At 29.2% G+C, this 27,720-nt stretch overlaps 3 protein-coding genes across 6 annotated transcripts; 1 reads left to right on the top strand and 2 right to left on the bottom strand.

The window, feature by feature from the left end:
* Positions 1–1,613: 1,613 nt before the first annotated feature.
* Positions 1,614–10,859, top strand: LOC101499393 (sulfate transporter 2.1-like). Of its 2 annotated transcripts, XM_004502385.4 has the most exons (12): positions 1,628–2,082; positions 2,309–2,357; positions 2,460–2,667; positions 2,781–2,955; positions 4,795–4,860; positions 4,962–5,192; positions 5,576–5,702; positions 6,620–6,906; positions 9,620–9,813; positions 9,924–10,018; positions 10,299–10,375; positions 10,548–10,859. In XM_004502385.4, exons 1-12 carry the CDS (start codon positions 1,750–1,752, stop codon positions 10,677–10,679), a joined length of 1,974 nt encoding a protein of 657 aa, XP_004502442.1. In that variant the 5' UTR covers positions 1,628–1,749; the 3' UTR covers positions 10,680–10,859. The 2 variants fall into 2 exon arrangements, with proteins under 2 accessions (XP_004502443.1, XP_004502442.1); XM_004502386.4 differs by lacking the exons at positions 9,620–9,813; positions 9,924–10,018; positions 10,299–10,375; positions 10,548–10,859 and adding an exon at positions 7,540–8,109 and having other exon boundaries at positions 1,614–2,082.
* Positions 10,860–13,333: 2,474 nt separating this feature from the next.
* LOC101499901 (uncharacterized) lies at positions 13,334–16,037 on the bottom strand. 3 transcript variants are annotated; one of them, XM_004502387.4, is made up of 2 exons: positions 14,705–16,037; positions 13,334–14,150 (listed from the first exon to the last, which is right to left on the bottom strand). In XM_004502387.4, exon 1 carries the CDS (start codon positions 15,789–15,791, stop codon positions 14,712–14,714), a length of 1,080 nt encoding a protein of 359 aa, XP_004502444.1. In that variant the 5' UTR covers positions 15,792–16,037; the 3' UTR covers positions 13,334–14,150; positions 14,705–14,711. The 3 variants fall into 3 exon arrangements, with proteins under 3 accessions (XP_004502444.1, XP_004502445.1, XP_004502446.1); XM_004502388.4 differs by having other exon boundaries at positions 13,334–14,156; XM_004502389.4 differs by having other exon boundaries at positions 13,334–14,072; positions 14,705–16,035.
* Positions 16,038–18,502: 2,465 nt separating this feature from the next.
* Positions 18,503–19,785, bottom strand: LOC101500664 (heavy metal-associated isoprenylated plant protein 23-like). The gene is made up of 2 exons (XM_004502390.4): positions 19,332–19,785; positions 18,503–19,038 (listed from the first exon to the last, which is right to left on the bottom strand). The coding sequence occupies exons 1-2, from the start codon at positions 19,498–19,500 to the stop codon at positions 18,746–18,748; spliced, it is 462 nt and encodes a 153-aa protein (XP_004502447.1). The 5' UTR covers positions 19,501–19,785; the 3' UTR covers positions 18,503–18,745.
* Positions 19,786–27,720: the final 7,935 nt, after the last annotated feature.

A 27,720-nucleotide genomic window follows, 5' to 3' on the forward strand; every position in this document is an offset into this window, starting at 1 on the left:
GTTTGTCTATCGGAACATTGAGCTATAATAGATCCATCTCAACAAACAAAAAAGAAAAGTTTTTGAATAGTTGATAGATAAAGCAACAAATTTCAAATCGGGTGATTAGTGAGTGCAATTACGCACTATGGCTTCCATGTCATTCACATGTCACGTTCTATTCAACTCAATGTATAGGTCTAAGTTAGAGTGCTTTTGAAAAAACTCGTCTAGATTCAATGTATTCAGGAAGCTCTTAGTGGTTGTGCGATGGTGCAAGATTACTTAATTAGTCGACCAAAGACAGGCTACTTAGGTGCTTTAGTTAGTTCATTGGCAATTACTCCCTCAAACACATATATAAGCAAAAATAATAGTATTAATATTATTATTATTTTACAATAATTTAATTCAATACATTGTGAGATTATAAAAAAATATTACCAATCAATAAATCATAACCTTTAAATTATTAAAAATATTTGACATTAATTATAATTAATTTAAAAATCACATAAATAAATACATTGATAAAATAATTTTTTTTACACTCACAATGTATGGAATTTACACTCATATTTAAAATGTTAATTGATTTTATTCTATTTTATTAATTTATTATAAAATATAAATATAGTCATCAAACTGTTTTTTTCTTTATTTAATTTTTTATGAGAGTTTGTTTCTTAGTAATATTAATTGAAGAACATTTTTAAATTGTTAACATTAAATATAATTAAGCTAATTGAAATTTGCTTATATAACTCCAGAAAACATGACTTGTTTTTTTGCTTAAGTTCGACTCTACAGGGAGTACTCCATTCATCTCATATAATTAATTTTGTTAGTTGTATTTATATTATTTTTTATTTAAAATCTTAAAATATGAAAGAGGAATTAATTACTCTTTTAATAGAATGAAGTATTAATTACTTCTTATAATAATATAATACTCCTATTTATTTATATTTCAATCACTAACTATTAGTCAATAAAAAATATTTTATCTTAAAAACCAATATACTTAATTATTTTGTCAAAAATTATACATAATTTTTAAAAAAATGACTAATTATTTTACTTCTATTTCTTAATTCGAATGAGTGGGTGTTGACGGAATAAAACTCTCCTTTGTCTTTTGGGAATGCTAATGATATTCCATTTGTCCCTAATATATACTATTTTTACAATTGTACAAATATCAAGAAACAATAAATATAGACATATTTAGATTGTACAAGTACAAAGGAGAAATATGTTTAATTGTATCTTAATTTTTTAAAAACTAAAATTTTGATTCTTATTATTATTTCAATTTTTTTTAACCATATTGCATGTGTAAAATATCTACCAACTTCATCCCTAATAATCTCTACCAAAGAGTGTAAAAGACAGCGATTTTTCTATTTACAAAAATCAAACATGACTTAAGAGTTGAAGTCTAATTTTACTCTCACCAACATAATGTTGGTTATAATAATTTTCAATAAAAAAGAACAACGGTAGACTTTTAAAATAAAATTATTGAGAACAAAATCATTAAATAGTGCAAAAGTGTAAAATCCTTACCAAGATTCTGCTGTGAGTACTATTTAATATATTTAATTTATTCTGCATTGCGAAAGCAAGCCTTTTTTTGCTCTATATAAACCTTATTTCAAACATCTAGTCCTTCAACTTCAACACCAAGCTCTATCACAGGTAAGTTTCATGAGAGTGTAATAAGGTTAATTAATTTTCACGTGACAGAGTTCACCCAAACACTTCAATATGTCTTCTTCATCAGTAGTCGATACCTGCAAATTTGAGAATTTGCAGGTGGACATTGAGAAGAATGACAAGGATGTTGTAAGGTCTCAGTGGGTTCTTAATGCTCCTGATCCTCCAAGTCCTTGCCGTGTCGTTGTAGATTCTATGAGGAAATCATTCTCGAATTTTCGAGAGAAAATTTCCTCATTTAGTGATCAATCTTGTGGCACACTACTACTTTCGGGTTTGCAGGTTGTTTTTCCTATTTTTGTTTGGGGCAGAAACTACACTGTTGCTAAATTTAGGAATGATTTTCTTGCTGGCCTCACTATTGCTAGTCTCTGTATTCCCCAGGTAATTTTAATTTAGTTGGTAGTTATCATTTACTTTAAAATGTTTTTGAAGTAAATTAATCAGATTGAATGGCGTGACTTTAAAAATAATTATAATTATAGTTAAATATTTTTATTATAATTATATCTTGGAACAACATTAATCATTTTGCTTGGTGTTTTAAGCATTTTAGATAGAACATACATATATATAGTAACTAACTAATTGGTTTGATGTTTAATTGCAGAGCATAGGGTATGCAACCTTGGCAAACCTTGCTCCTCAATATGGACTATGTAAGCTACTTTTTGTATTTATGTGTTATTCTTTTTCTTTTCTATTTTTCTGAGGATTATTAATTATTTAAAATTGAAACTATGTGGAATGAAATGAAATAGATACTAGTGTGGTACCACCGCTTATCTATGCTGTAATGGGAACTTCAAGAGAGATAGCAATTGGTCCTGTGGCAGTTGTTTCATTGTTGTTATCCTCAATGGTTCAGAAATTAATAGACCCTTTTACTGATCCAATTGGTTATACAAAGCTTATTTTTCTTGCTACTCTCTTTGCTGGTATCTTTCAAACTGCATTTGGACTCTTCAGGTAAAATATATATATATATACATATCTATATACTATAAGCTTTTGTTTTTTACTTTCACTATTTTATAGTATCTTTTTCCTTTTGTTTTGTTTGACAATGAATAAAACAACAGGTTGGGGTTCCTTGTGGATTTTCTGTCCCATGCTTCAATTGTTGGATTTGTAGCAGGAGCTGCCATTGTGATTGGGCTTCAACAGTTGAAGGGACTGTTTGGAATCACTCATTTTACCACCAAAACCGACATAATCTCTGTCATCAAAGCTGTTTGGGAAGCACTTCATAACCCAGTATGTACACTACTTTCCCTATCTGTTTACTTTTTCTTCATTTTGTCTATAAATAGAATATAAACAAAATAATCATTTGTATCCTCGCAAAACTACAAAATATTACTATTGTACTAACTTTTATATATACTCTCTAGAAAAATACTTTTTTTATATACAAATAATATGCAAACTAACTTTTTTTTAAAGGTACGTGTTTGATTTTGTTACGGATTTAATTCATATTTCTTAATTTTTTTTATATTCACAAAGAGTTTATTGTTTTGGTTAAAAATAAATAAAGATTTCTCACCTACCTTTACCCTTCTTTAAAGGTATATATTTGATTTTATTGCAAATTAAATTTTTATATTTGTTCATTATAAAGATTCTTACGTTATGAGTCAATCTCGCAATCGTTAAATTAATGCGAATATTTAAATTTAATTAAAATTATTTTTAAATTATTTATATAAATAGTTGTAATTTATTGACAATATAAATTTTTAGATCTTGTATAAGAATGTCCTTAAAAATAAGTTAAGGAATTTCTAAAATAAATTTTATCTTCAAAATACAATTGAAGCAATGACAATATTATAAGTATAACACAGTGCTATATGGTAGTACTACCTTTTTTATTGGTTAACACTTAACCAAGACAAAAAACACATGTTAATATTCTTCTAAACTTTTTATATTCATAGTGTATAAAAATTGAGTTTAATAGATATGTATCGACGGTTTTACGCATATTGTTATATAAATCTATTTTATAAAAGTTTTTTTAAAAGAGAAATGTTACGTGGACACAAATGGAGATATTAGATTAGTGGGCACAAAATAGAGATATTAGATCTAGAGTTGTTAAATGGATCAGCTGAGTCTGATTTGCTCTGGTCCAAAGGGTCCGTAAACATGAATGAGTTAATTCAGTCTGACACACTTTTATTATGAGATTATGTTTTATCAAGACTAATTTGCACTGTTATGCGCTAGGCAAGTCAACGGTCCGACCCATCCCATTTTTTCTCGATATATTTTTTTTTAATTAAAATAGAAAAACATCATCAATCACTTATCGCACGAGGGATAATAAAATAAAATTATAATATATAATATCACCACCACATAGAATTTGGTCGCGTTTAGTTTTCAAAATAAAAAGGTGGAGTCGAAATCGAGATTGATATTGATTGATAGACGACAATTACAAACCAAGTTAGACCAACGAAGGTGGTGAATTGACTTGATGGCCGAAGCACCACAAAAACATTATGTTATTCTTGACTTTTAGTATAATAAATATATTTTTTATGTTTTTAGTAATTTATTTTTTCTTTTCTTTTTAAAGTTTGATTAACCTATTACTTTTATTTTTCAAAATCAATTCAAAATGATAATTTTTTAAACCCTAAACCTTTAAAGTCAATAAAAAAAACTATTATTTGACTCGTCCCAAATTTGCTTATAATAATATTTTATAAAAAAATTATATATTTTAAGTTGGACTGAACTTGTCCGTAGTATGTTGGACCGAATTTATCCAACTATATTTTTAATATGGACTAAATGATCCAAATAAAAAAAACTGTTTATGAGAGATAAAATAATATTTAAAAAATAAAACGTATATAAACCGTAGTTTTTAGTCGGTTGTTGGAAGTTGGAACTTGTAAGATGTGTTTAAAAAACATTTCACTTTTAAAAATAACAACTACATTTTTTCTTTTTTATTGAAAGAATTTATTTTCTCAAAAATTAAACTTTGTTGTTGCATTAGGGTATGCAATGCACCTCCATTGTAGTGAAACTTCATTACACACATTTCATAATATTAATTTTATCCCATAATTACAGTGGAACCCTCGTAATTTTATCCTGGGAGGCTCGTTCTTGGCATTCATCCTAACGACTAGATTTCTGGTGAGTATCATCGCTGAACATCCTCTAGCTAGGTTTTTTGTTAATTTGAATTAAATTCCCTCAAATTGATCCTGTTCATTATTACATTGCATATTTTGCAGGGTAAAAGGAAGAAGAATTTCTTCTGGTTTGCATCGATTTCTCCACTTGTATCTGTTATACTCTCAACCCTGGTTGTTTATCTAACTCGAGCCGATAAATATGGAGTTAAAATTGTGAAACACGTCAAAGGAGGACTCAATCCAAGTTCCATTCATCAGTTAGATTTTAACAATCCCCATGTTGCAGATGTTGCCAAAATTGGACTTATTGTTGCTGTTGTTGCTCTTACTGTGAGTAATTAATTAACAAATTATGTTTCTAATTAATGAGTTTAATGAACATGTGTAAATTAGTTTTATACTGATATCTAATAATAATTAGGGAAAAAGGATTATACATTGTCCGTGTAAATCACTTTTAAACGGACAGTTAATAAGAATCATTGATTTTATCATCTCACTACACACGATTGTAATTGTCATCATAAAATAACTTTACACTCAATTAATCGCGATGGTTTTCGGTGTAAACCTGCTTACACTCTGATGGTGCATGTCCATTAAACCTTAAAGAATTATTTGGATGTCGGTGTAAAATTGTTTTACACAGATGATGCATATCATTTTTCTCTTGATTAATTCATTTGGTGCCTTAATTACCACCGTTATTATAGGAATCTATTGCTGTTGGACGATCTTTTGCATCTATTAAAGGATACCAACTTGATGGAAATAAGGAGATGATGTCAATAGGCTTCACAAACATCATAGGATCTCTCACCTCCTGCTATGTTGCAACTGGTACAGTTTTTTAATTCTAAACTAATTAATAGTACAGATTAAAATAACCAAATTCTGAAGGATTTTTTTTCTTAATTCCAAATGCTACGTGCATTCTTATTGCATATTCGAGAATGTTACCAATTCATTTGTCTACAAAAGACAATAGAGATATTTAAGAGTGAAAGATTGTTAATATCTTATCACTAATTGGGATGAGATACCTATGCATATTAAACTTTACTGTTTAATTTTTTGTATCTGTCAACTGTCAAGTATTTTTTATCCCCAGCTTTTTGCTTTTGGCAAGCACGAGACAAGTTCCATCAAAGAAAGCACAAGACATAAAAAAAATATACCAAACCTAAGAACAAGAAAAAATATATTCCAGTAGCATTAAAAAATTGAACTGAATCCATGACGTTGTCCTCTTTTGACCTCTTATTATTGGGAACAATAATAAATTAAGAAACTTTTTGAGTAGGTAAAATTATTATATCCGGTGATGAAAGTGCTTATGCATGTGATTCTCTATCCTATAAAGTAATAAAATGTTGGGGATCAACTTACTCCACTCTATTTAATAACTCATTTTAGCCATTATATATTAATATTCTCTTGTATTAGAGAATCACATATTGTACAAAATCACAATTTAAACGCTTAAATTAAGATTAGATGACTTATAGTCCGACTTTGGTAAATCAAGTATAAAATACATATTACATTGTCAAATTATGAGCCAATCAATGTTGATCCGATGATCCACATTGGTGATGTTATTATTGCGTTGCGTGATTGCAGGCCATACAAGATCATTATTTTTCATGGTAGTCTTGTTATCTTTTGTGCTGTTCTTGTTATTTTGTGTGAAACTGATGCTATTCTTGTTTGATTACTAAATTTAATAAATTAACTTGTCAAGTATATTGTGGCAGGTTCGTTCTCTCGCACCGCTGTTAATTATGCGGCTGGGTGTGAAAGTTTAGTATCAAACATTGTGATGGCAGTTACAGTGTTGATTTCACTGCAGTTTTTGACAAAACTCTTGTATTACACCCCAATTGCTATTATTGCTTCTGTGATCCTCTCTGCTCTACCAGGACTCATTGACATAAATGAAGCTTATAAAATTTGGAAGGTTGATAAGCTAGACTTTCTTGCTTGTGCTGGAGCCTTCTTTGGGGTTCTGTTTGCTTCTGTGGAGATTGGTCTTCTAGTGGCGGTAATCATTCACACTTCTCAATCATATCTTCTTACATGACTTCACTATATGCAACTATTCATATGTGTAGATGAGCTTTTTAAAAAAAATTGTGAAAGGGAAATGTTATTATTAATTAAAGTGACCGATAGTTAATGAAAATTTTATAACCGTCCCTAGGGATTGAAACTCTATTCCTTAAAATTACATGTCAAACTCTTACTCTTACTCTTACTCTTATCATTAAGTTTCGCACCCAAAAGATATATAGATGAGCTTTACATATATACATTCCTAATTTTTTTATAATCAAAACATTAATTAAGATTACAAAAGTTACTTCAATATTATTACATCAAAATTAGATAATTAGCAAGTTTGAAGACATCTCATCAGATTACTATACCATTAAGAGAAATAAGTGATGTATATAATGTTAATTAGAAGATACAATAAAAATAAAAATAATTAATATTACACTAAAAAATGACATTTATATTGAACAAAATTTCAAATATTTGCACTTATTATGAGACAGAGAGTGCTGTTTTAGGAGAATCAACATATATCTGATTCTACCTTTAAGCACCACTATACTATTTACTTTCTATAAATAAATAAAAACTTCTCAATTATTAATTTTTTTTGCTGTAGATTCTTGAAGAATCAACCCTTGCATCTTTTGCATCACTCACTTGCATTTCAAATGTTCGCTTCACAAGAAATAATAGATTAAAGATAAATGATACTTTTAAATTCCTAGTAGTCAAAGTACTACCGAATTTGGATTCACTGTGGAACAATTATGAAAGACCATACTGTCTGTCTGCATCAGTCTACTCATGAAGATAATGACACTACGAGTGGATATCTGTTGGCTTGCAAGTTGCATCCTAGTTATACTATTTAAGAGTATATTTTCATAGCGGACACAGTAGGTCAGTGCTTCAGACTATGTTTGCAAATTTAGGAGGGGAGGAGAGGAGAAGGCTTTGGGAAAAAGGAACGAGGAAATTAAAGAAAGGATGAACTTTGGGAAGGAAGAGCTTTGGGGTGTTTATTTTTCTTCGTAAAACAAAATCCTCTAATTTTGGGGAACTCAAAAAATGCACTGAAGGAGAATTTTAGAGGGTTTTGGATAGCTTACATAAATTCTTGAAATTGTTTCAATAATATTATAATACTCTAAACATTAAAAATATATGAATCATAAGCATTATCTTATCATTCTCTACAAAATTATTCTTTCAAATAAGGTGAAATATTTCTCTCCATTTCTCTTCCCCAAACTCCCGACGGTAGATTCTCTCCCTTGAGACTTTCCTCCAGTTTAATCTAAGCCTTCAAAAAATAGAAGATAGAGTTTTTATACTATAATAAAAAATATAAAAAAAGGAGATGGAGTGTTTTAATAGTGAAGATGGTAACAGCAGAAAAAACAAATGAAATTCGATATTGAGAGAACTCAAACCCTCAAAGTCCTCCCTTCCCCTCTAAACTTGCAAACGAAACTTAAAAGTCACTCAAATTTCTAGTGAAGATACCATACTTCTCAGAAGTAAAATTTAACAATCATCTTGATTTTTTCTACTTATACAATGACTCGATATATGTCAGTTTGATAAAAATAAAAGAAAATGAAATTGTGTTTTAAAACTGAACTCATCGAACCGACACCAATCAGGTCAATATTTCAGCTGTTTAGACGAGGAGAATTGTTAACATATAGAGTATCGACATCATCGTTAAAGTTTCAAGTGACTTATTTTAAGTACCGTTCTGCAACAGTCCATCGTATAATTTCTCTATTTTCATATAGGCAAACTAAGAAATTCTTGTTAAGTTATTCATATGAATTGGTGATGGCATGGGCCCAAATCTTAACTTTTCCATATATAGTATTATTATAATACGTTTATTCCCCACTACATTACGGGAACAACATATTTGGCACCAAGTGTGATGCAGAATGGATGTGAATCCCCACTATCTAGTTGGGACACATTAATCTTGAAAACTAAGCCACTTAGTGAATTATCTGTTTTAGAATGATATTCCTAAGGTTCCAATCACATGGTTGATATATATAAACAAAAAGCTTTAAAGTAACAATAAATTGCCAACACTTTATGGTGTCAGGTCAACTAGTATCTTTGTTGGAAATAATAATGGAATAGAGTAGTAGCTTTCTCTTTTGAAAATTATAAATTGGGGTTTGCTAATATACGCCCTCTATTTTTTAATTGGCCTACATTGTAAATTATAACTACAAATTTGTTATTTATATTTTAAAGCGCAGTTTGTTAATTTACACCCACTAAAAAGTTAGTGAGTGCAAGTTAACAAATCCTACATGGATTTTCTAACTTACATCAACTCATTTTTTAGTTGGCGTAAATTAGCAAATTACAACTATAAATTTGTTAAATACATCTTAAAAATACATCTCAAAGCTTAAGTTGTTGATTTACATCAATTAAAAAATGAGTAGATATAATAAATTAACGTTATATTATATACAATTAGTTATTCATTGACAAATTTAACACTGATTTCTAGCAGAAACACCCTCCACATTTGTCAAAAAGATATGCCAAAGGAACATATATCAATGATGCACTAATTATTCATTTACTAATTAGGGAACATAATATTATCAATGATGCACTAATTAACATATATATTATCAAGGATATGCACTAATTAAAACTTGGATTAATCTGATAATTGGCAGGTGGTAATATCGTTTGCAAAGATAATTCTGATATCAATTCGACCAGGCACAGAAACTCTAGGAAAACTTCCTGGAACTGATCTGTTCTGCGATGTCTATCAGTATCCTATGGCAATTCAGATTCCTGGGGTCATGATATTGCGTATCAAATCTCCATTGCTTTGCTTTGCAAATGCCAGTTTCGTTAGAGAAAGGTATTTGCTATATAGTTGTGGGACAGATCATTAACTATCTAAGAAATAATTGTGATCAATATGAAAACTATGATTTGCATAGCCTAATGATTTTCAATTTTCGTTTCAAGAATCATCAAATGGGTCACTCGGGATGATGGATCAGAAGACGACAAGGGAAATTCAAAAAGCACTCTTTATCAACTTGTGATTCTTGACACCTCGAGTAAGATTTTTATAATTTGTATATTGAATCATTTGTAAGAAAAAACAGAGGAAAGAGAAAAATAAATTAACCAAGAGAATTTAACGCACCGTTACTTAATTGAATTTAGTGATCTAATGATTGAAAATAACTTATTAACTTAATCCTTCTAAAAATTAAGTGGGTGTAGTTGACAAATCCTCTGAAAGTTGTTTTCTTTTTTTTTTTTTGTTCTGTTCTGATAGTTTTTTCTAATGCAATTGATTAATATGCATGCTTATATATTCTATTGTTATTACAGATTTAGTGAACATTGACACCTCAGGAATTGCTTCCCTGGAGGAACTGTACAAGTGTTTGTCTTCACATGGGAAGCAGGTAACTGTTCATTTTTGTTGGTATTAAATGTAAATAAAAGTCAAATTGTAGTTGGCTAAATTTATGTCAATTATATTTTAACTTTTGTTTATATTTAAGATTAGATGCTGAGAGTTGCATATCTTACAATCCTTAACTTTGACAAGTGCCTTTTTATTACTTTCTTGATCAGTTAGCCATTGCGAATCCGAGGTGGCAAGTGATTCACAAGCTAAAGGTGTCAAACTTTGTGAGCAAAATAGGTGGCAGAGTCTATCTGACTGTTGAAGAAGCTGTTGCCGGCTGCAAGAATAATCAGTTCTAAATAAGTTGTATTGTGTGGATATGGATGGCTACTAGCTTAATTATTCATGTGTGTGTAAAAAAAAAGCTTATTTGCTTGTGTGTTGAATTTCCAGTCCCAAATTACGTTATGCACGAAATGGGACACTGAATTAATAAATTCTAATTGTAGATGTATGCTAATTAAGTTTCTTTCCATGTATGTGCTTAAGAATAAATTAACCAAATTGATATAGCGTGCTAAAAGCAGTTGGAAAGTACTCTTTTTTATAATTGGAAAATGGTAAGTACTTTTGGTACATTGTCCAATGGCATGTTTAGTTATACTTTTTGGTGGAGTTAAAATTAAATCTTGATATGTAAGATTAACAATCAGACTTTCACACATAATAAATAAATATGGAGAAAAATAAGTATTTTAAATTTAAATTCACATTTGAATGAAGGTCCTACAAATTGAATTTATTACACCAACCAATTAAATTTAAATTCACATCCAAATAATTCACAATAAATATTTAATTGGTTGGTGTATAATTCACATTTGAATTTAAATTCACAATAAATATTTTAAATCAAATGGTCCTACAAATATAATTTGAATGATAGTTACGAAATTGAATTTATTATCTTTTTAATGATAATATTTTTTTTTCTGTTGAAAAACTTTTCTTTCTTTTCTGAACATATGTCGTTTCTTAGAGTTTAAATAATTGTTAAAAAAAATTATGTATAGATAAGATTCTCTTATCTTTAATGTCGAAGATAAAATTACTTAAACTAATGAGCTCATCCATAAGATATGAAAAATCATTGAAGAGTATAAAGTATGATCAATACTCATGGAGCAATTATACTCGTCCAACAATTAAATACACCAACTAATTGATCTTAGGTCTCACGACTATTTCAATTTTAATAAAGATGTTGTAGATCTGAAGCATGACTCTTGGAACATTGGTGTCATTATTAAATATTTTAATGGAGAAGTTCTCAATGTCGATGCTTAGAAATTTGATGATTTACCGTGTCCTGATAAATGACAAAAGTTGTGTGATTTAGATTAGTTTTATTGTTTGCTCTTGACTTAGGTTTTAGACACAGCGGTTAACAGACACTCGTTGAACATGATTAGAACATTGTCTAGTCATTCTACAAATAACTCTTATCTTTATTTAGTTACTACTGATTATCGTGGGGTCATTAAATCATTCTCTTCCTATTTTGTTACTCTCGTGTGATAAAAAATACAAATATTCTTTCTCATTATCTTGCAAACTTTATAAAGCCTAAATCTTATATACTTTAAAATATGGAGTCTACATTTGATCTATTACTTATCATAAATCTACTACTTTTAAGGTTTGCTCTATTCTTTTTAAAGATATGATGAAATTTAAAAATCTATTTGATATTATGGTCTAAACACACCAACCATTTGGCCAAACTTTTTTCTAATTAAAAAACTACTTTAAATTTAAAAATAAGAGTTATAGAAATAAAGTTAAAATTATTTGGTAATTTTTATTTTCTAACTTAAAAATTTATATTTAATTTACCCTTTGTTAAATAATTATAATATTTTTAGAAAAAGATTCTTATAATGTTTTAAATATGTATGAAAAAATTATTTAAAATTCATACAATATACATGATTGATTTAAAAGCAGACACTAATTTTATTGATGAAAAATATTTAAAGTACAATTGTTTGAATAAAAAATTTAGAGGAGTTAAAAAACAAAATAGAGATTAAAAATTTATTTAACTTTAGAAAGTATTTGGATTAAATTATTGAACAATTTAAGGGGAGAGAATTTCAATTAAATAATAAGAAAAAAGGTAAAATTACATTGGTTACCTTTTAAATTAAGACTCAATCTCGCATAGGTTTTTAAGTCTCAAAATATACACATAAAGTTGTTTATAACTTCCGTAGACTCCATTAAAAAAAAATGTTCATGTGGTTGTTAGCATACATCTCAGACGGAGATGTATGTGACTGCATCATTTAATCTAAATCTCTTAATAAATGTTCTATTAGGATTTGAAACACTTCTCATTTACATTTTGAAAAGTTCTTGATGTTTCCTTTGTATACATAATCTATGTGATAATGATATTCAATCAAACGTTAAATTTTATAATACGATGCTAAATAATTATCTACGTTAAATTTCATAATACGATGCTAAATAATTATCTGAAGTGTCATAATTAATGCTTGACAACATAGTGCCAATTGAACATAACCCTACTATATGTGAGATATGTCTGTGTGTCAGCTTGCCAAGCCTAATAGACACTTTTGTAAGGCTGAGCCTTCCATAATTAAGTAAGTTAATAGGTTTTATATAAAATGCTTCAGCCTTACATTTTTTGTTAAAGAAAACATATTTTCCCCATCCCAAAATTCACTTTGAAAGTACACATTTAAAAAATCCAATTTTTACTCTGTACATGTATACTTCTAAATAAAAACAGTTTTTTACCGTCCAATTGCATACTTTTCGACGGGCTGTGATTTTTTGGAAACACAGTGGCGATAAAAAAGAGCACTCAATAATCGATTCTTCTCTAACTTTCCTGTTCAACTTAGTTGTTGGGCTTAGGCCCAAACTCGTGTTTTATCAATTGGAGTCTGCATTGTTGACAAAAAAGTAGCAGTGCAAAATATAGAATATAGAACTTCGAATCTTCCCACATACTGCAACAAAATGTTCTAGACCGGCAAAAGACCCAACAGACCCAACTTGTCAACCAGTCCTTGCAAATGTTTACAGCAACACGATTTAAAACGAATTAATACAGAATTTGGATCGAGTTGAAAATAAAAAATGGGATAAATAACAGTGCAACACAAACACTTCAAAACTACCCAAAAAAGAAAATTACAGTAATTACTAATTGAAACTTAAAATTTCCATTCTATAAGTAACAGAAGATACCATTACAAATTAACTAACTTCATGAAATCCATTAACAGTTAGAGTTCTGTCCCATCTGGTAAAGAAGAAAAGCTTGTAATTGTATAAGTGGTTGGTTCATAGGTCATATGTTCGCAGATTTCAACAGAGATAACCTGTAAAAAGCATCCATAGAGATCTTCAAAGGAAATTATCACTTAGGAGAACACATTCATGACAATCATGGATGTATGTTTGTATCAGAAGCCTGGGGTGCTTTGCTACGATTTGTGCTATTTCTTAAAGTATTTCTCAGGGTAGACAAATCATGTTGGGTTACATGGCAAACGGAGTATAAGTAGTATTGATCTTTCGGTAAGGTTGGATTCAAGAAGTTTGGGATCCAAAAGAAAATTATCAGATATGTGGGATGGAAGAATCACAGGTCTTGCATCAGCCAATGTTGCCATTTACGGGTAACTCACATAGAATGAAGACGGAAATATGACCTGAAACATTCAGTGCACATGGTAAACGAAATCCCCACTTCCACTTGCAAAAGGAAAAACATCTACCTGTCATGTTTTCTGAAACTACAAAAGATGCAATTTTATTAATCGAAACAAATGCACGGTGTGGAGTAATTATATGAGAAATCTGAATGCCTATCATAGAGTACAACTATAAGTCTATAACATCATTTCCTGGAGAACAAACTGCAAGCATTGCTTGAAATTTGAATAACACTCTGCTTAATTCCACCTGTAAATAGTTCGCCGACACTAACTTTGATGTTGACAAATTTTATGTTGTGATGATAAAATAAGATTTAATTCAGATGCTTTGCACCCCTCAGAAATCAAGCAATCAAGTGAAACAAACCTAACATTGTGCAATTGTGCGAGCATGAACAAGGGGATGCAATGAAGTATGACCATCTTATTCCATCAATAAGACACACACACACAGAGATAGGCTACATTAGTGATACAAAAATCAAAAGAAAAGTGAACTTTGAGCTTATAGTTTATTGAACTAGCTTATGAAAATTAGTATCCTACAAATTCAACAAAACACAAAATCACCATACATTACAAGCATGCGAGTTGCATGAAACCAAAAAGAAAGAAACAGAAACTACCTCACTCTCATGTACGAGTACATGTTGCATCAAAGTCATCAGGAGCAACACGAGCAATCCAACTACTAAGTGTTCTCTTAATATCAGAGTGATTAACATAAGCCAACTCATACATACTACACAAATTAACAACAAGAGTCTCATTAAGAGCAACAGTAGGAACCCTTTCAAGAGCATTTTCCAACACCTTGATAGAATCAGACAAATCCCTCAAATACATCAAACAAAGAGCCTTATTATTAAAAGCCACTATATCACTATGATCCCTCTCAATGCACTCGTCATATTCCCTCACAGCAGATACATAATCCTTCCCAACCATATATACCAAAGCCTTGTTTCGGTTAACTAAATTCTTAAACTCAACCTCACTCAATGACCCATTGCTCTTCCCTTCCACTTCAGCTTTCAAAAACGAAGCTTTCGCACCTTCCAAGTCGCCAGTTTGCAATTGAATGTACCCAAGTTGCGAAATCAAAAAAGGATCAAAAGAATCACGAGAAAGTAAGTTTTTCATCAAACTCAAACACACACCAAACTCTTTGTGACTCAAATGATGACCAATTATACAGTTCACAACAAAAACCTCTCTTTTTCTCCACACACGAAGCGAAACGGCGAAATTACCGTTTTCCTTGTCCTTAATCTTCTCACGCACAAAATCGAGAAGAGAGTATAATCGATCGATTCCTTGTTGGCGTTGACCTAACTTGATTGGAATTAACGCATGGAGCCATCGGAGAGAAAAAGGAACCATTGATCCGACACGATTAGGGTAAATTTTGGGGTAGGTTTCGTATCTGTAGTGAGAACTATCGAGATCTTCGACGGAATCGAGTTCAGCGGAAGCTTCGTTGAAACGACGTAGTTTTGTGAATGCGAGGGTGTTGAAGGTGAGGTAGGTGAGGTGATCGTGAGGTTTTTGGAGAAGAGAGAGGGCTCTGGCGCGTGCAACTTTGTCGATGATGGAACGCCACGCGCCGCGGTTGGCTAGGTCTTGGAGGGAGTTAAGTTCGTGGCAAAGTTCGTCCAGTGTGTTTCGGAGAGGGTCCGATTGGGATTCGGATCTTGGAGAATCCGATTCCATTGTTCGGATTGGAATGGGAGATGCGGTGGGAAGGTGGCCGGAGGAGTTAAACGGAATTGATGATCGGAGTTTGGTGTTGGATTCGATGGTTGTTGGTTAATGGTTCTGTACTGAATTGGGACTTATCTTTGGGCCCTAATATCAAATTTACAAAACGGTTAGATCCTTTTTATGAGTTGCTATTTGCACCCTCCCTTTTTCTATACAACCCCATGCCATGTTTCGACTTTGGTCAATCACAGATTGCATCCTATCAATTGTAAAGGATCAATTTTCTTTCTTAAACTTATAAAATGACAGAAACGTCATTGAAATTGAAGATCTCCCACATCCTAAACAATCTTTCGTAAATAATACTTGTAAACCGTTTTATTCTCCTATCATATTACTAGCATCGTCATACCATTAACCATAAATGTTAGAAACATTAAGATTATGTCGAGTGATATATCACATTCTTCTTCTTTTATAGTTAAAATTGTAGTGTCTTTAAGATGTTCCAACACAAAAAATCGTTTTTGTATTAAACAAACTGTCAATAAATCTTAACACAAGATACATTTGTTCATTTTTTGATTCATCACGAACTTTGTCTACAACGATACAAAATTTAAAATCATCAATTTGTTCACACATATGTTTTCTCACCCTACTAAAAAGAATATGAAAGAGCTCTTTTTGAATTTGATGTGAGCATTTTCCGACACAACTTTTGCAACTTCATCATTGTAAGATCCAAGGGTTTTATCAATTGAAGAGCTCTTCAATTTAATGTGAGCAATTTCCGACACAACTTTTTCAATTTTTAACTTTCTTCCAACCTCAAAAACTAGTACGAAGGAAGACATCTGATCCGGGACATCCACTTGGTCTTTTTCTAAATGGAGTATGGTAAGCAATATCCAGCATCTTTAGAAGGTGGATATTATAACCATAAAGAAAAGATGTTAAACCAATCGTATTGAAACTGTCTTGGATGAACCTCGTTGTCAGACAAATGATATTTGTTCTAAATTTATTTGATAAGGACCAAATTTTATATAAATTCTTCGTATTGCATTCAATTGATTTGATAGAAATTGTCAAATTTGAAGGCGTTTTACGAGGTCACATTATAAACATTTGGCAAAGTCATCTTCGAGAACTCTCGAAACCTTGAAAATATTATCATTTTCTTCAATTATTGGATTCTCATAGATAGTTTCAGATGTAGAAGTTATAATTTTTTCATTTCTTTCACTCTCACAAATTTTCCTCTCGAAAAAAGAATCAATTATTTTACTACTCTTCATTCTTAGAAAGTTCTCTAATACAAATAAAAAATTTAAATGAATCAACAAATTAGATATTCAATCACAGTCAAAATAATGCAAAAACAAAGGGAGACACAAATTAGAGTCGCAGTCATAAATAAAAATTTATTATCAACAAATCACAGTCAGTCACAGTCAAAGTAATGCAAAGATCACAAATCAGGTATTCACTATTCACAATAACAAATCAAAGGTTCAATCACAGTCAAAATAATGCAAAGATCACAAATCAGAGACTCGAATGGAGTATCAAACTCAAAAGAGATTATCACAAATAAGTGGCTCGCATTAGTGGTGACCAAAATATTGTGATTTGGGGCACTGGGCCAACAGATGATTGAAGTGGCGGAGTCGTAAAGATTGTGCACACGAGAGTAGGCCAAGGAGGGGGATGGAGTGAGCGGTGGCGAATTGAGAGATAGAGACGAATACGATGACAACAAAGACGATATTGTCACGAAGAGTATGAACAAAGACGACAGCGATTCCGGAGAGGCGATTATGTCAAGAGAGTGAGAGAGATTTGAGAAGATATAGATTTTAGGATTTTAGGTATGGTTGTTATTTTCTAATTTCAATAAAAGTATTTTAATTATTTTACCTATAAAAATATTTGGAGTCCCTCATTCACAAATAAGCTTCGCCCCTGGGTATATGTGTGAGAAAACAAAGGTGAGTTTGTGAAGAATCAAACCATTTGACACAAAGGTTTATCACTCATCGATGAGGTTGGGATTTTTTATTTTACATCTATAAAGTGATCATAAAATTGAATTATGTTGCTCATACATTAGGAATCAATTATGTTGTTCATACTTGCCTTGTGATTATTTGATAGTAGTTAGTTTGAAAAAACAAGTCTAGGTAATCATTTCAACAAAGGGTTAGTAGGGTTTTTTCTTGAAGATAACATTTGAGATATTGTGTATGATTTGTCCTTATCTATTTCCTTTTTTTTTCTTACATATGGGTTGATATGTCTTAGACTTGCGTTTTTTTTTATCTCTTAGGCAAAATTTAGTCTAACTCATTTTGGCGTATGTGATTCCCATTAGATAATTTCCTCTAACAAACAATCATTAAAAATAATAAATTATATGGACGTAAGTCACATTGTATAATACAACTATCAGGCGTTAAAGATGTGAGAAATCTTCATTACCTTGACCGACCCAACACACTCACTCGGTTGACTACTTGACTACTTCCCAAATAGTTTAATATCGAAAAATAGTTGTCATTTTATTTTTTTTTAAATCCCAACTATTGTTGAATTCATTTTGACTCGAATGAAATAAAATTGGCAGCCTCTAATCCAAAACTCCCCAACATCAACAAGTCTCACTAACTTAATTCTTGGAGATTAATCAATACAACTTAGATAAGAACAAAAAAAAGTCAAAGAACAAAACTTATCAAATATGAACATTGGCAAAACCATGATGGCAGTAACATCTTTTCACATCCTCTGAATTTTCCACGCTAAAGAGAAATAAATACTTTCAAATAGAAACAATAAAGTAATACAAAAGAATATGCTACATTTTATTTGACAACAAAACCTACTTAACTTTAAAGCAGAAAATCTACATTACTGTGCTAAAAAAACACATTTTTCCCTTTTGATATTTTCCTTATTATCTACATAATGGAGCATGCATTTGGGTTTTCATCACTGAACAAAGTGGTGATGTGTGAATCTTCATATGTTATAACAGTTCCTGTTGTCTCCAATCTCCTCACATATCCAGGAGGAGCCTTCTTGTCATAAGCAGGAACAGCATATGGATGAGTCACCATGTTGTATGGCACATAAGGCCAAATCTCTGCTTTCTTCCCTGTTGATTTTGCTTTCTTTAGTACCTTATTTGCTTCCACATACCCCATTACTGTCACTTTTTGTTGTTTCCTGTTTATCTCCACTGATTTTACTCCTGCATCACCACCAACATTAATATATCACTACAAGAATAAGATGAAATAGCTAGGGTCATTCCTAGAACTTTTCATTCCCAAAGCTTTTTAGCATTTCCTTGTACTTTTGGCACTAGCAAAATCACAAAATTCTTGTAATGTGTATACTACAAGAAAGTTAAATGTAGGAAAATTATTTTTTTATAGACAAATTATGTCTGTATTTTTTAACATTGTTCTTTTAACTCGTTCAACTTACTTAATCTTTAGTTCAAACCTGCCAGAATGTAAATAGCGAGAAAATGTAACTTACCATTTAGTGAAGAGAGGGCTTTCTTGACTTTAAGTTCACAACCATCACAATCCATTCTCACCTTCAACTCTACGGTTTGTAATTGCTTCTTCCTCTTGATCTTGTGTTGGTGATGATGGCCACTTCCCATTAGATCAGACAAGTACTCAAGAGTGCCTCCAACTCCCATTTCTATGTATATTTTGATTCACAAATAGTTTATACTTAATTGAAATAAAATAAAAATAGACAATTTGGCAAGGGTGAGAAGTTCTTGAGTTTGATGAGTGTCAAACAGTATGGGAATGATGATTGATGATTGATGGAGATGAATTTATATTGAAAATAAAGAGAGGGAAGTCCAGAAAGAAGAAATTGCAAGGAACTTTCATGCAAAACACAAAAGATTCTTTATTTGCTGTCTATTGATCTATAGATAATGCTGCTCTCTGAACAACTTTTTTACTCAACACTGCCAACTTATGAAGTCCTTTTAACAGATTCATAAAGAGAAATGGAAAAAAGGTAGTGCAACCAGCTTTAGAAGTGAAAAAGAGCCTTTTTTGGGCACCCTCAAATTAATGGGTCTTAAAACATTAATTTTATTTTCTAAACGTGTTCAGACATTGTTACTATAGTCGTTAACTAATTAAATGCACATTTGCATATTAAACTAAAAAAAAAACATTTAAAAACTAAAATTACTAACAAAATATTCTTATCAGATACTTTTTGTGACATAAAACAAATTACACATTTAATAACCAAAATTAATTTGAAGGTATTGGTTCAATGTGGTGTATATTGAGTTGACATTTGACTACATGGTTTATAAGGGATTGGCATATGAAATGACAGCTAATGGGAAGTCTGTAATGATTAATTAAGGAATGTGAAAGCAGCTACCGACTCCCAAGTCTGATTGAACAAAAACCATGAGATTGTGACACAATTTTGAAACGCTGCAAACATTTAGAATCCAATGTCACAAAGGTCATGCTTCATATTGCAACGGCTATTATTCTTTATACTTTAGTCTCGAATTAAAGCCATTATATTATAAACTTTATTATACTTTTAGATTCAAATAAAAGTCCGTGTGGAAAAAGAGTGATCGCTTCTTGATATATTAATGTCATGTGTTTTTTTTTATTATTATTTATCAAATTGTCTATCCAAGAATCTTTATCAAAACCTTAGCTTAGTCATGAAGAAGTTGTAGGTGTCATAATTTTCTTATGCACGGTTATCTTAGTTTACCAATAATCTATAAAACAATGAGAAATGCCTCTATTTATGAGATATTAACCAAAAGAAGCAATTTGAATAATTTAACAACCCGTTGCATAAGCTTTTTGCTATCAACGTAGAAACTACGTACACAAAAGCAAAGCACTCAGTCTCACTTTTGGAAAACAAAAGTAGAGTGAAAAGAAAAAAGTAACAAAATAGAAAAATGCAAAAAAAGAAACATACCTCCCAGGCAAAGGTTAACATGGACAAGTAATAAACTTGTCCATCAAACACTAATAACATCGTGAGCCATTGATATAATATTGAATAATAGGAATGGATAAGATGAAAGATTGGAAACTTAACTTACCCTTTTTAGTGTTATTTACACATTATCCTTGTTAAAATAATATAATTGCAATGAAGGGTATATATTTGGCCATACATTTTTTAATATTTACATAGTGACCTTGACTAGTAATTTGATATTAATGTTAATATAATCATTAAAATTTTAATTTGGTGTGGTATTTTACTTCCAGTCATGAATCCGTGTTTCATAATAATTGTATATTACTCTCTCCGTCATAAACTATATATCATTTTAATAAAACATATTTAATTTAAATTATATGTCATTTTACAATATTAGTGAATCACAAATACTTATTTTTTTATTTTGTCCCTTATTATTTATTAATCTACCTTTTTTTAATTATTTTAATTTATCTTTTTCACATGATTAATGGATGCATTTTTATAATGTAACTTATAATTTCTCTTTTTCGTACAATATTAACTACATTTCTTAATTTATGTAAAATTGTCAAAATGACAAACAATGTAAGATAGATGAGACCAAATATGTGATTCTCTTGTTCTATAAATATTGTTTCTATACATAATTAGATTAAAACTTATCATTGTTTTATGTATTAATTAAATTAATTCAATTAATATTTTAAAAATTTATAATAAATAATATGAGGAGTTAATTTACGGTGTCACTCAATTATTAAAAAAAATTAGCTTTACATATAATTATTTATATAGTCAGGCACATGACTAAATGTGATTTGTCGGTCTAGCTCATCATTTACTATATCCCAAATGATTTTTTTCCCAATTGTTAAGTCTTAATTAATTATAGATTCAAGAGCAATGATATTTGAACACAATATTAAACACAAATACAAACACAAATACTTGTAGCTTCCACACAATCTCTCTCATCATTAAATTTTTCCTCTTTTTTTACTTTCCCTCTTTGTTTTACTTTTCTTTTTTTGTCTCTCTTTTTTCAATATTTCTTTTTTTATATTCCTCTACAAAAATAAACACATTCATGTTCCCTTTCTTCCATAATTCTTCATTTTTTCTTTTATTTACTGATTTTAGTCAAAAACTTTATGAAGTAACTTGAACAAATTTATCTTATCACTTGCAAAGTAACTTAATACATCGTTTTGCTTAGATGTGAACTTTTATTTTTTTTGGATTCATACACGTTTTCTGGATTCATACCTGATTTTTCTGCTTTTGGTTAATAATATAAACAATATTGGTTAATGAATATTGGTCATTCTTATCAGACAAAATATACATCTGGTTAATGGCTTTAAGAAACATGGTTAATGTTGTGAACAACTTGGTTAATGAAATTGAACTAAAAACATGGACATTCTATCAAACAAGATATAAATTTAGTTAATGACTTAAAACAATATGGTTAATTCCTTGCACAATTTGGTTAATGAATTTAAACATAATGGTCATTCTTATCATACAAAATATAAATCTGGTTAATGGCCCTAAGAAACATGGTTAATGAATTCGAACTGAAAACTTGTGTAGTACCTCAATTTTGTCCTATAAAATAAAAATAATTTAAATAAAAATAATTTAAATAAAAATATGTTTGTCTAAAAATTATAAAAAAATTGTAGTAGATTTATATTACATTTTAATATAAATAAATAAATAAAACTAACCAAAAAAGAAATAAACTTAAAACAAAAGAGTCCTTGTTTCTCTGTTTTGCCGTATTTCTCTGCTTTGCCGTGTGCTAGCTTTGACGTGTACAGTGCGTCTCCATATGAGGTTGCGTCTCCACATAGAGTTAAAGCAGTGTAAAATCCATAACAACAACCCACACCAGTGTAAAATCCAGAACAACAACCCATAGCAGTGTAAAATCCAGAACAACAACCACCCCTTAAATGGTACCAGATTGCCTGATGGAGTTGCCAAACCAGTTTAAAATCCAGAAATTAATTTATACGATGGATACAACCCTTCCTCGTTTTGGTCTATATATTGAAACAAAAATTGAATAAGGGGAGAAAAAAAAGATCAGAGGATAAAATTGAGGATAAAATTGTACTAAATCTGTTTCTGCTGTTGTATTTTGAATCCTTGTTTACCCTGTTAGGCTGATACGCTGTACATATTTCACTCACGCCAACTGTTTGTTAGTTGTATTCCATCCCATTCTAGTGACTATGGATTGATTTAATAATATACTTGTGTGGTGGATCAACCTTTTTTTAGTTTCTCTATTTTCAGTATTTATTTCTTTTAATTATAATAATTCTATTTTAATGATGGACATAATTAAAAGGTGATAAATATCATTTATGTTAAGTTATAGTAGTTTTTTTGGTTTATGCTATTTAGTTTTAAACTCGATCGTTTTAAAACTCATTTTAAAATAATTATTCAAATCAAACAAGTTTTTTTATGTTCGTCAAAATTAACTTTTTTAAGTAACAAAATACAATTTATTTAAAAGCAATCAACGCATTCACATTTTCTACCAAGAACTACGTAGCTTTGATTTCTCCATCGCACCGGGAGATACGTAGGAGCAAGATCACACTCTTGTCAAGCACACTAATAAAAACTTTCTTTTTTTCCACTCTTTTTTAACACACTTTTATCTCAAAAAAATCACATTATAAAAAACAATTTATATTCATATTTAATAATAAAGAGAAATAAATATAGTTAAGTTGATATAATTTTGCACAATTAATTATAGGTAACCGTTTTTTAGTGGATGTCGTAGGGTGCTAATACCTTCCTTGCGCATAATCGACTCCCGAACTCAAAATCTGGTTTCAAAGACCATTTTTTATATTTTTAAGGGTTTCCCAATATTTTTCCTATTTTAAAATAAACTTTGGTGGCGACTCCATTGAATTCGATGAAAACTCGAAATTTTAGGCCGCGACAACTTGACATTCTAATTAAACAAGATATAAACCTCGTTAATGACTTAAAACAATATGATTAATTCCTTGCACAACTTGGTTAATGGATTTGAACAGAAAGTTCATAAAAAGGAGAAAGAAATAAACTCAAAATTTCATACATTTTTGTTCATACATATTTGTTCATAAAAGAAAGAAATAAATAAAGTTCATTTATATTTGTTCATAAAAGTATAAAGAAGGAAAAATACAAACAAAAAGTGTAGTTGAAACGCCACCAACTACATCGCTATAGAGAACCTCCCACGAACTCAAAATATGCTCATAACACACTTATTTTTTTCTTTTTCTTCTTTTCATCTGGATTCACAAACGGACTTTGGTTGACTACACTTTTAACTCGCTTCTTTGGTTTATCTTTCATTCTCATAATTATGTTTGACGTTGCTTTTGCTGAACTGTTCACGTTAGGCTCACATGCGACTTCATCCCCAACATTCTCAAAAGGGGTACTAACTCTCACCTCACCTGTTAACAAATAGTATGTTATTAACAAGTCTAATTGCATATCATAAATATTTGATTGACAAAAAAATTTAATATTCATACATCAAATTCATGATCGGATTCATGCATTGAAGAAGCAAAAATAGAAACTCTAAAAATCAAAAACTAAAAATAGAAACGAAGAAGCCAAAAATAGAAATCCTAAACGAAGAAGCAAAAATAGAAACCCTAAATCAATAACTAAAAATAAAAACGAAGAAGCCAAAAATATAAACCCTAAAAATCAAAAATCCTAAACGAAGAAGCAAAAATGGAAACCATAAATCAATAACTAAAAATCCTAATGATATAGAGAAGTAAACTTACAATGAAAATACCCAACAAGCGAGAGAGCAACGAAAACGAGCGAACAAACGGATGCAGGGAGTGAGCAAACGGCAGAAATCGGATGCAACCTCTCGCGAGCGACAACGAGAAAGATGGAGAAATGAATAGAAGAAGATGGAGAGGAAAAGAATAGGACGAAGATTTCAGACTCTCAGTGGAGAAGAAGATGGAGAACAAAATGAAAGGGTTTCTGATAAATGAATTTTTTTTTTATTAAAATGACTAAAATGTCCCTTAAGTATGTATATATACTTAAGTATGTATACATATACAATATATGTGTTTGTATTTGTTTTTAAAGTTGTGTTTAAATAACATTTCTCTATCAAATATATGGAGTAGATGGTAAGGTCAATATGGAATATATAATTCTATTGGGGTCAAATTATAAATTAATATTAATTGATTTAACTTCTTATAGGAAGTTAAGAGTCAACTAGTCTATATCTCATGCCGCTTCAACACATGTGTTCATGAAAAGAACCAAAACTTCTTTGAACTAGAAAAAATGTTCATGCATTCGCACGAGTTTAAATCGTCCTACATAAATTGAATAGTTTGATTTTATATAAATAAATATTAATTTTTAGAAATAATTCTAATGGTGGAATAATATAATAATAATAATTTAGATTAAATTGAATATTAAAGTTTAAAGTTATCATATAATTTATAAATGTCTCTAGTATGTTTGTGTAGTAAATTATAACTTGTGAATTCTAAATTTTTATATTTATGATTACTGATAAATTTTTCTCTTGTATATAGTTTGTAAAATAAATTATAATTAACGTATTATAAATTTTTTAATACTTTTATCAATATATAAGTTAGACATTAATAATCAAATACATATTTCTTTTAATTAATTGACTTATGTCTTTCAATTAATTGATCAATGATAAATACTTATTTTTTCTACTATTTGTCAAAGGAAGAGGAAATTATAACTAATGTATTATAATTTTTCAATATTGTTATTTGGTGTATGAGTTGTAAGATAAATTATGGTTAATGTATTATAATTTTTCTTATATGTGCCTATAAGATATTCAAAAGACAAACTATAAACAAATAAAGCTTTTTATTTTAATTAATTAACACATGAATTATCAACTTTTAACTAATTAACTTATGACAAATATTTGTCGCGTATATATATTTAAGTAAATATTTTTTGTTATGAAAATATTTTACGATGAGTAATACTTCCGTCCAAAGAAGTTCATATTTGTAAGTAAATGCTAGTAAGTGTTATGTAATAATCAATTACTAATTCATTTTTTAATTAATTGACCCGGAAAAATTATTTTTAAACTAATTGATCATGAGAAATATTTATTTTGTATATGACTTGTGTAGTAAGAAGAAATCTAATATTCGATACAAATTACACTGACCATTTCAATCATTACTTCACCAAAATATTACCGTGACAATCATGAAAATATTATTTAGTTTGAAGTAGTGAATACAAAATAGAAGTTAAAATCAAAATGACCAAAAAATATCATTACTACAAATTTATTTTTAGTCTAATATGATTAAAATATATTCATCAAAAAAAATATAATTAAAAACATAAAATAAAGTTTTGATAACATGTGCTTATTTATTAACTAATTGACTATGAATGACAATCTTATAACTATTTTATTAACGATGCATATTTGTTTTATAAGTGTTTTTGTATAGTAAATTATGATAATTGTATTATAATATCTTAAACGTTTGTTATGTTTCAAAGATAGACATTTTTCCGTGGTATGGTTTGTATAATAAATTATAGTTAACGTATTATAATTTTAAAAAATTGACTATGACAATATTGATCTTGTGTGTGATTTTAAAATAAATTATAATGAGTGTATCATTTACATTTCTCTCTTAGTTAATTGATATGTCAATAATTATGTTTTAGTTAATTGATCATCCATAAACATTTTTCTCGTGTATTATTTGAATATATAGTTTATCCATTTAATGTTATTTTTCTAAAATTCTTTCTACAGTGTGTACATTCTATAGACATGCAAATATTTAAATGTTAATCTTAATCTTGATTAAATGGTATCTAAAAAATATATTTTAGTTGATTAGTGACAAATATTAGTCATGTGTATAATTTGTACTGTAAATTTTAATCAAATATTACAATATTCTACACTTTTATCTATTAAATACTAAAGAGATGTGACAATAATAAAAGACATATTTCTCTACTAGTTAATTGATCAGTGAATGACCATCACTTAACTAATTAATTAATAACTAACATTTGTCTTGATGATATAAACTATAAATAATGTAATTTCAATAGACATAATGATAATAAAATACATATTTACCTCTTAATTAATTGAGTAGTAAAATACCATATTTGAAGATATATACTAATAATTAAATATATATTTCTTTTTTTAAACTATTTTATTCGTGAATAATCATATTTTAATTAATTGATTTGTGATAAATATATTTCGTCGTGTATGATTTATACATTAAATACTATATTTAGTTACGATCATGTTTTATTCGCTTTCATCTATAAAAAATTAATAGACATATTGATAATTAAATTCGCATTTCTAGTATAACTAATTAATCAGTGACACATATTTGTCTTATGTACAATTTGTATAATAAATTAAAATTTATGTATTATATTTTTTTCTTATTTTTTTGTAGAAGACATTTAAAATTTGAGTGCTCAAATTATAATATTGGAAAAATGGAGAGAGAAAACTAAAGTTGTGAAATTTTGAAATTTAAAAGAAGAAGAGAGAACAGAGAAATGAAAAAGTAGAAGAGAATTTGAAAAAATCATAATTAGTGTTTTCTCATTTTTTTTCTCATTTTTTTTCAAAAGATATTTAAAATTTGAGTATTTAAATTGTGTAGTTGGAAAATAGAAGAGGGAAAAGTTTTAAAAGTTTAAAATTTAAAATAAGTAACAAGAAGGAGAAAAAGTAGATTAATATTTAAATTAAAGGAATACCATAATTATCCTAAAAGTGTGATGTTTAAAGATGACATTTTGGTCGAAATTTTATTTAAAGATATATAATAGA

The sequence above is a fragment of the Cicer arietinum genome, chromosome 5 (genome assembly GCF_000331145.2).
Source record: "Cicer arietinum cultivar CDC Frontier isolate Library 1 chromosome 5, Cicar.CDCFrontier_v2.0, whole genome shotgun sequence".
In the NCBI taxonomy this organism is placed as follows: Eukaryota; Viridiplantae; Streptophyta; class Magnoliopsida; order Fabales; family Fabaceae; genus Cicer; species Cicer arietinum.

Bases quoted from the DNA above. Each gene is read 5' to 3' on its own strand.
- LOC101500664 (XM_004502390.4), bottom strand. From the start codon at position 19,500: ATGGGAGTTGGAGGCACTCTTGAGTACTTGTCTGATCTAATGGGAAGT. The intron at 19,039-19,331 runs GTAAGTTACATT...GTGGTGATGCAG, and splicing joins AGCCCTCTCTTCACTAAATG to GAGTAAAATCAGTGGAGATA.
- LOC101499901 (XM_004502387.4), bottom strand. From the start codon at position 15,791: ATGGAATCGGATTCTCCAAGATCCGAATCCCAATCGGACCCTCTCCGA.
- LOC101499393 (XM_004502385.4), top strand. From the start codon at position 1,750: ATGTCTTCTTCATCAGTAGTCGATACCTGCAAATTTGAGAATTTGCAG. The intron at 2,668-2,780 runs GTAAAATATATA...ATAAAACAACAG, and splicing joins ACTGCATTTGGACTCTTCAG to GTTGGGGTTCCTTGTGGATT. The intron at 5,703-6,619 runs GTACAGTTTTTT...ATATTGTGGCAG, and splicing joins CTCCTGCTATGTTGCAACTG to GTTCGTTCTCTCGCACCGCT.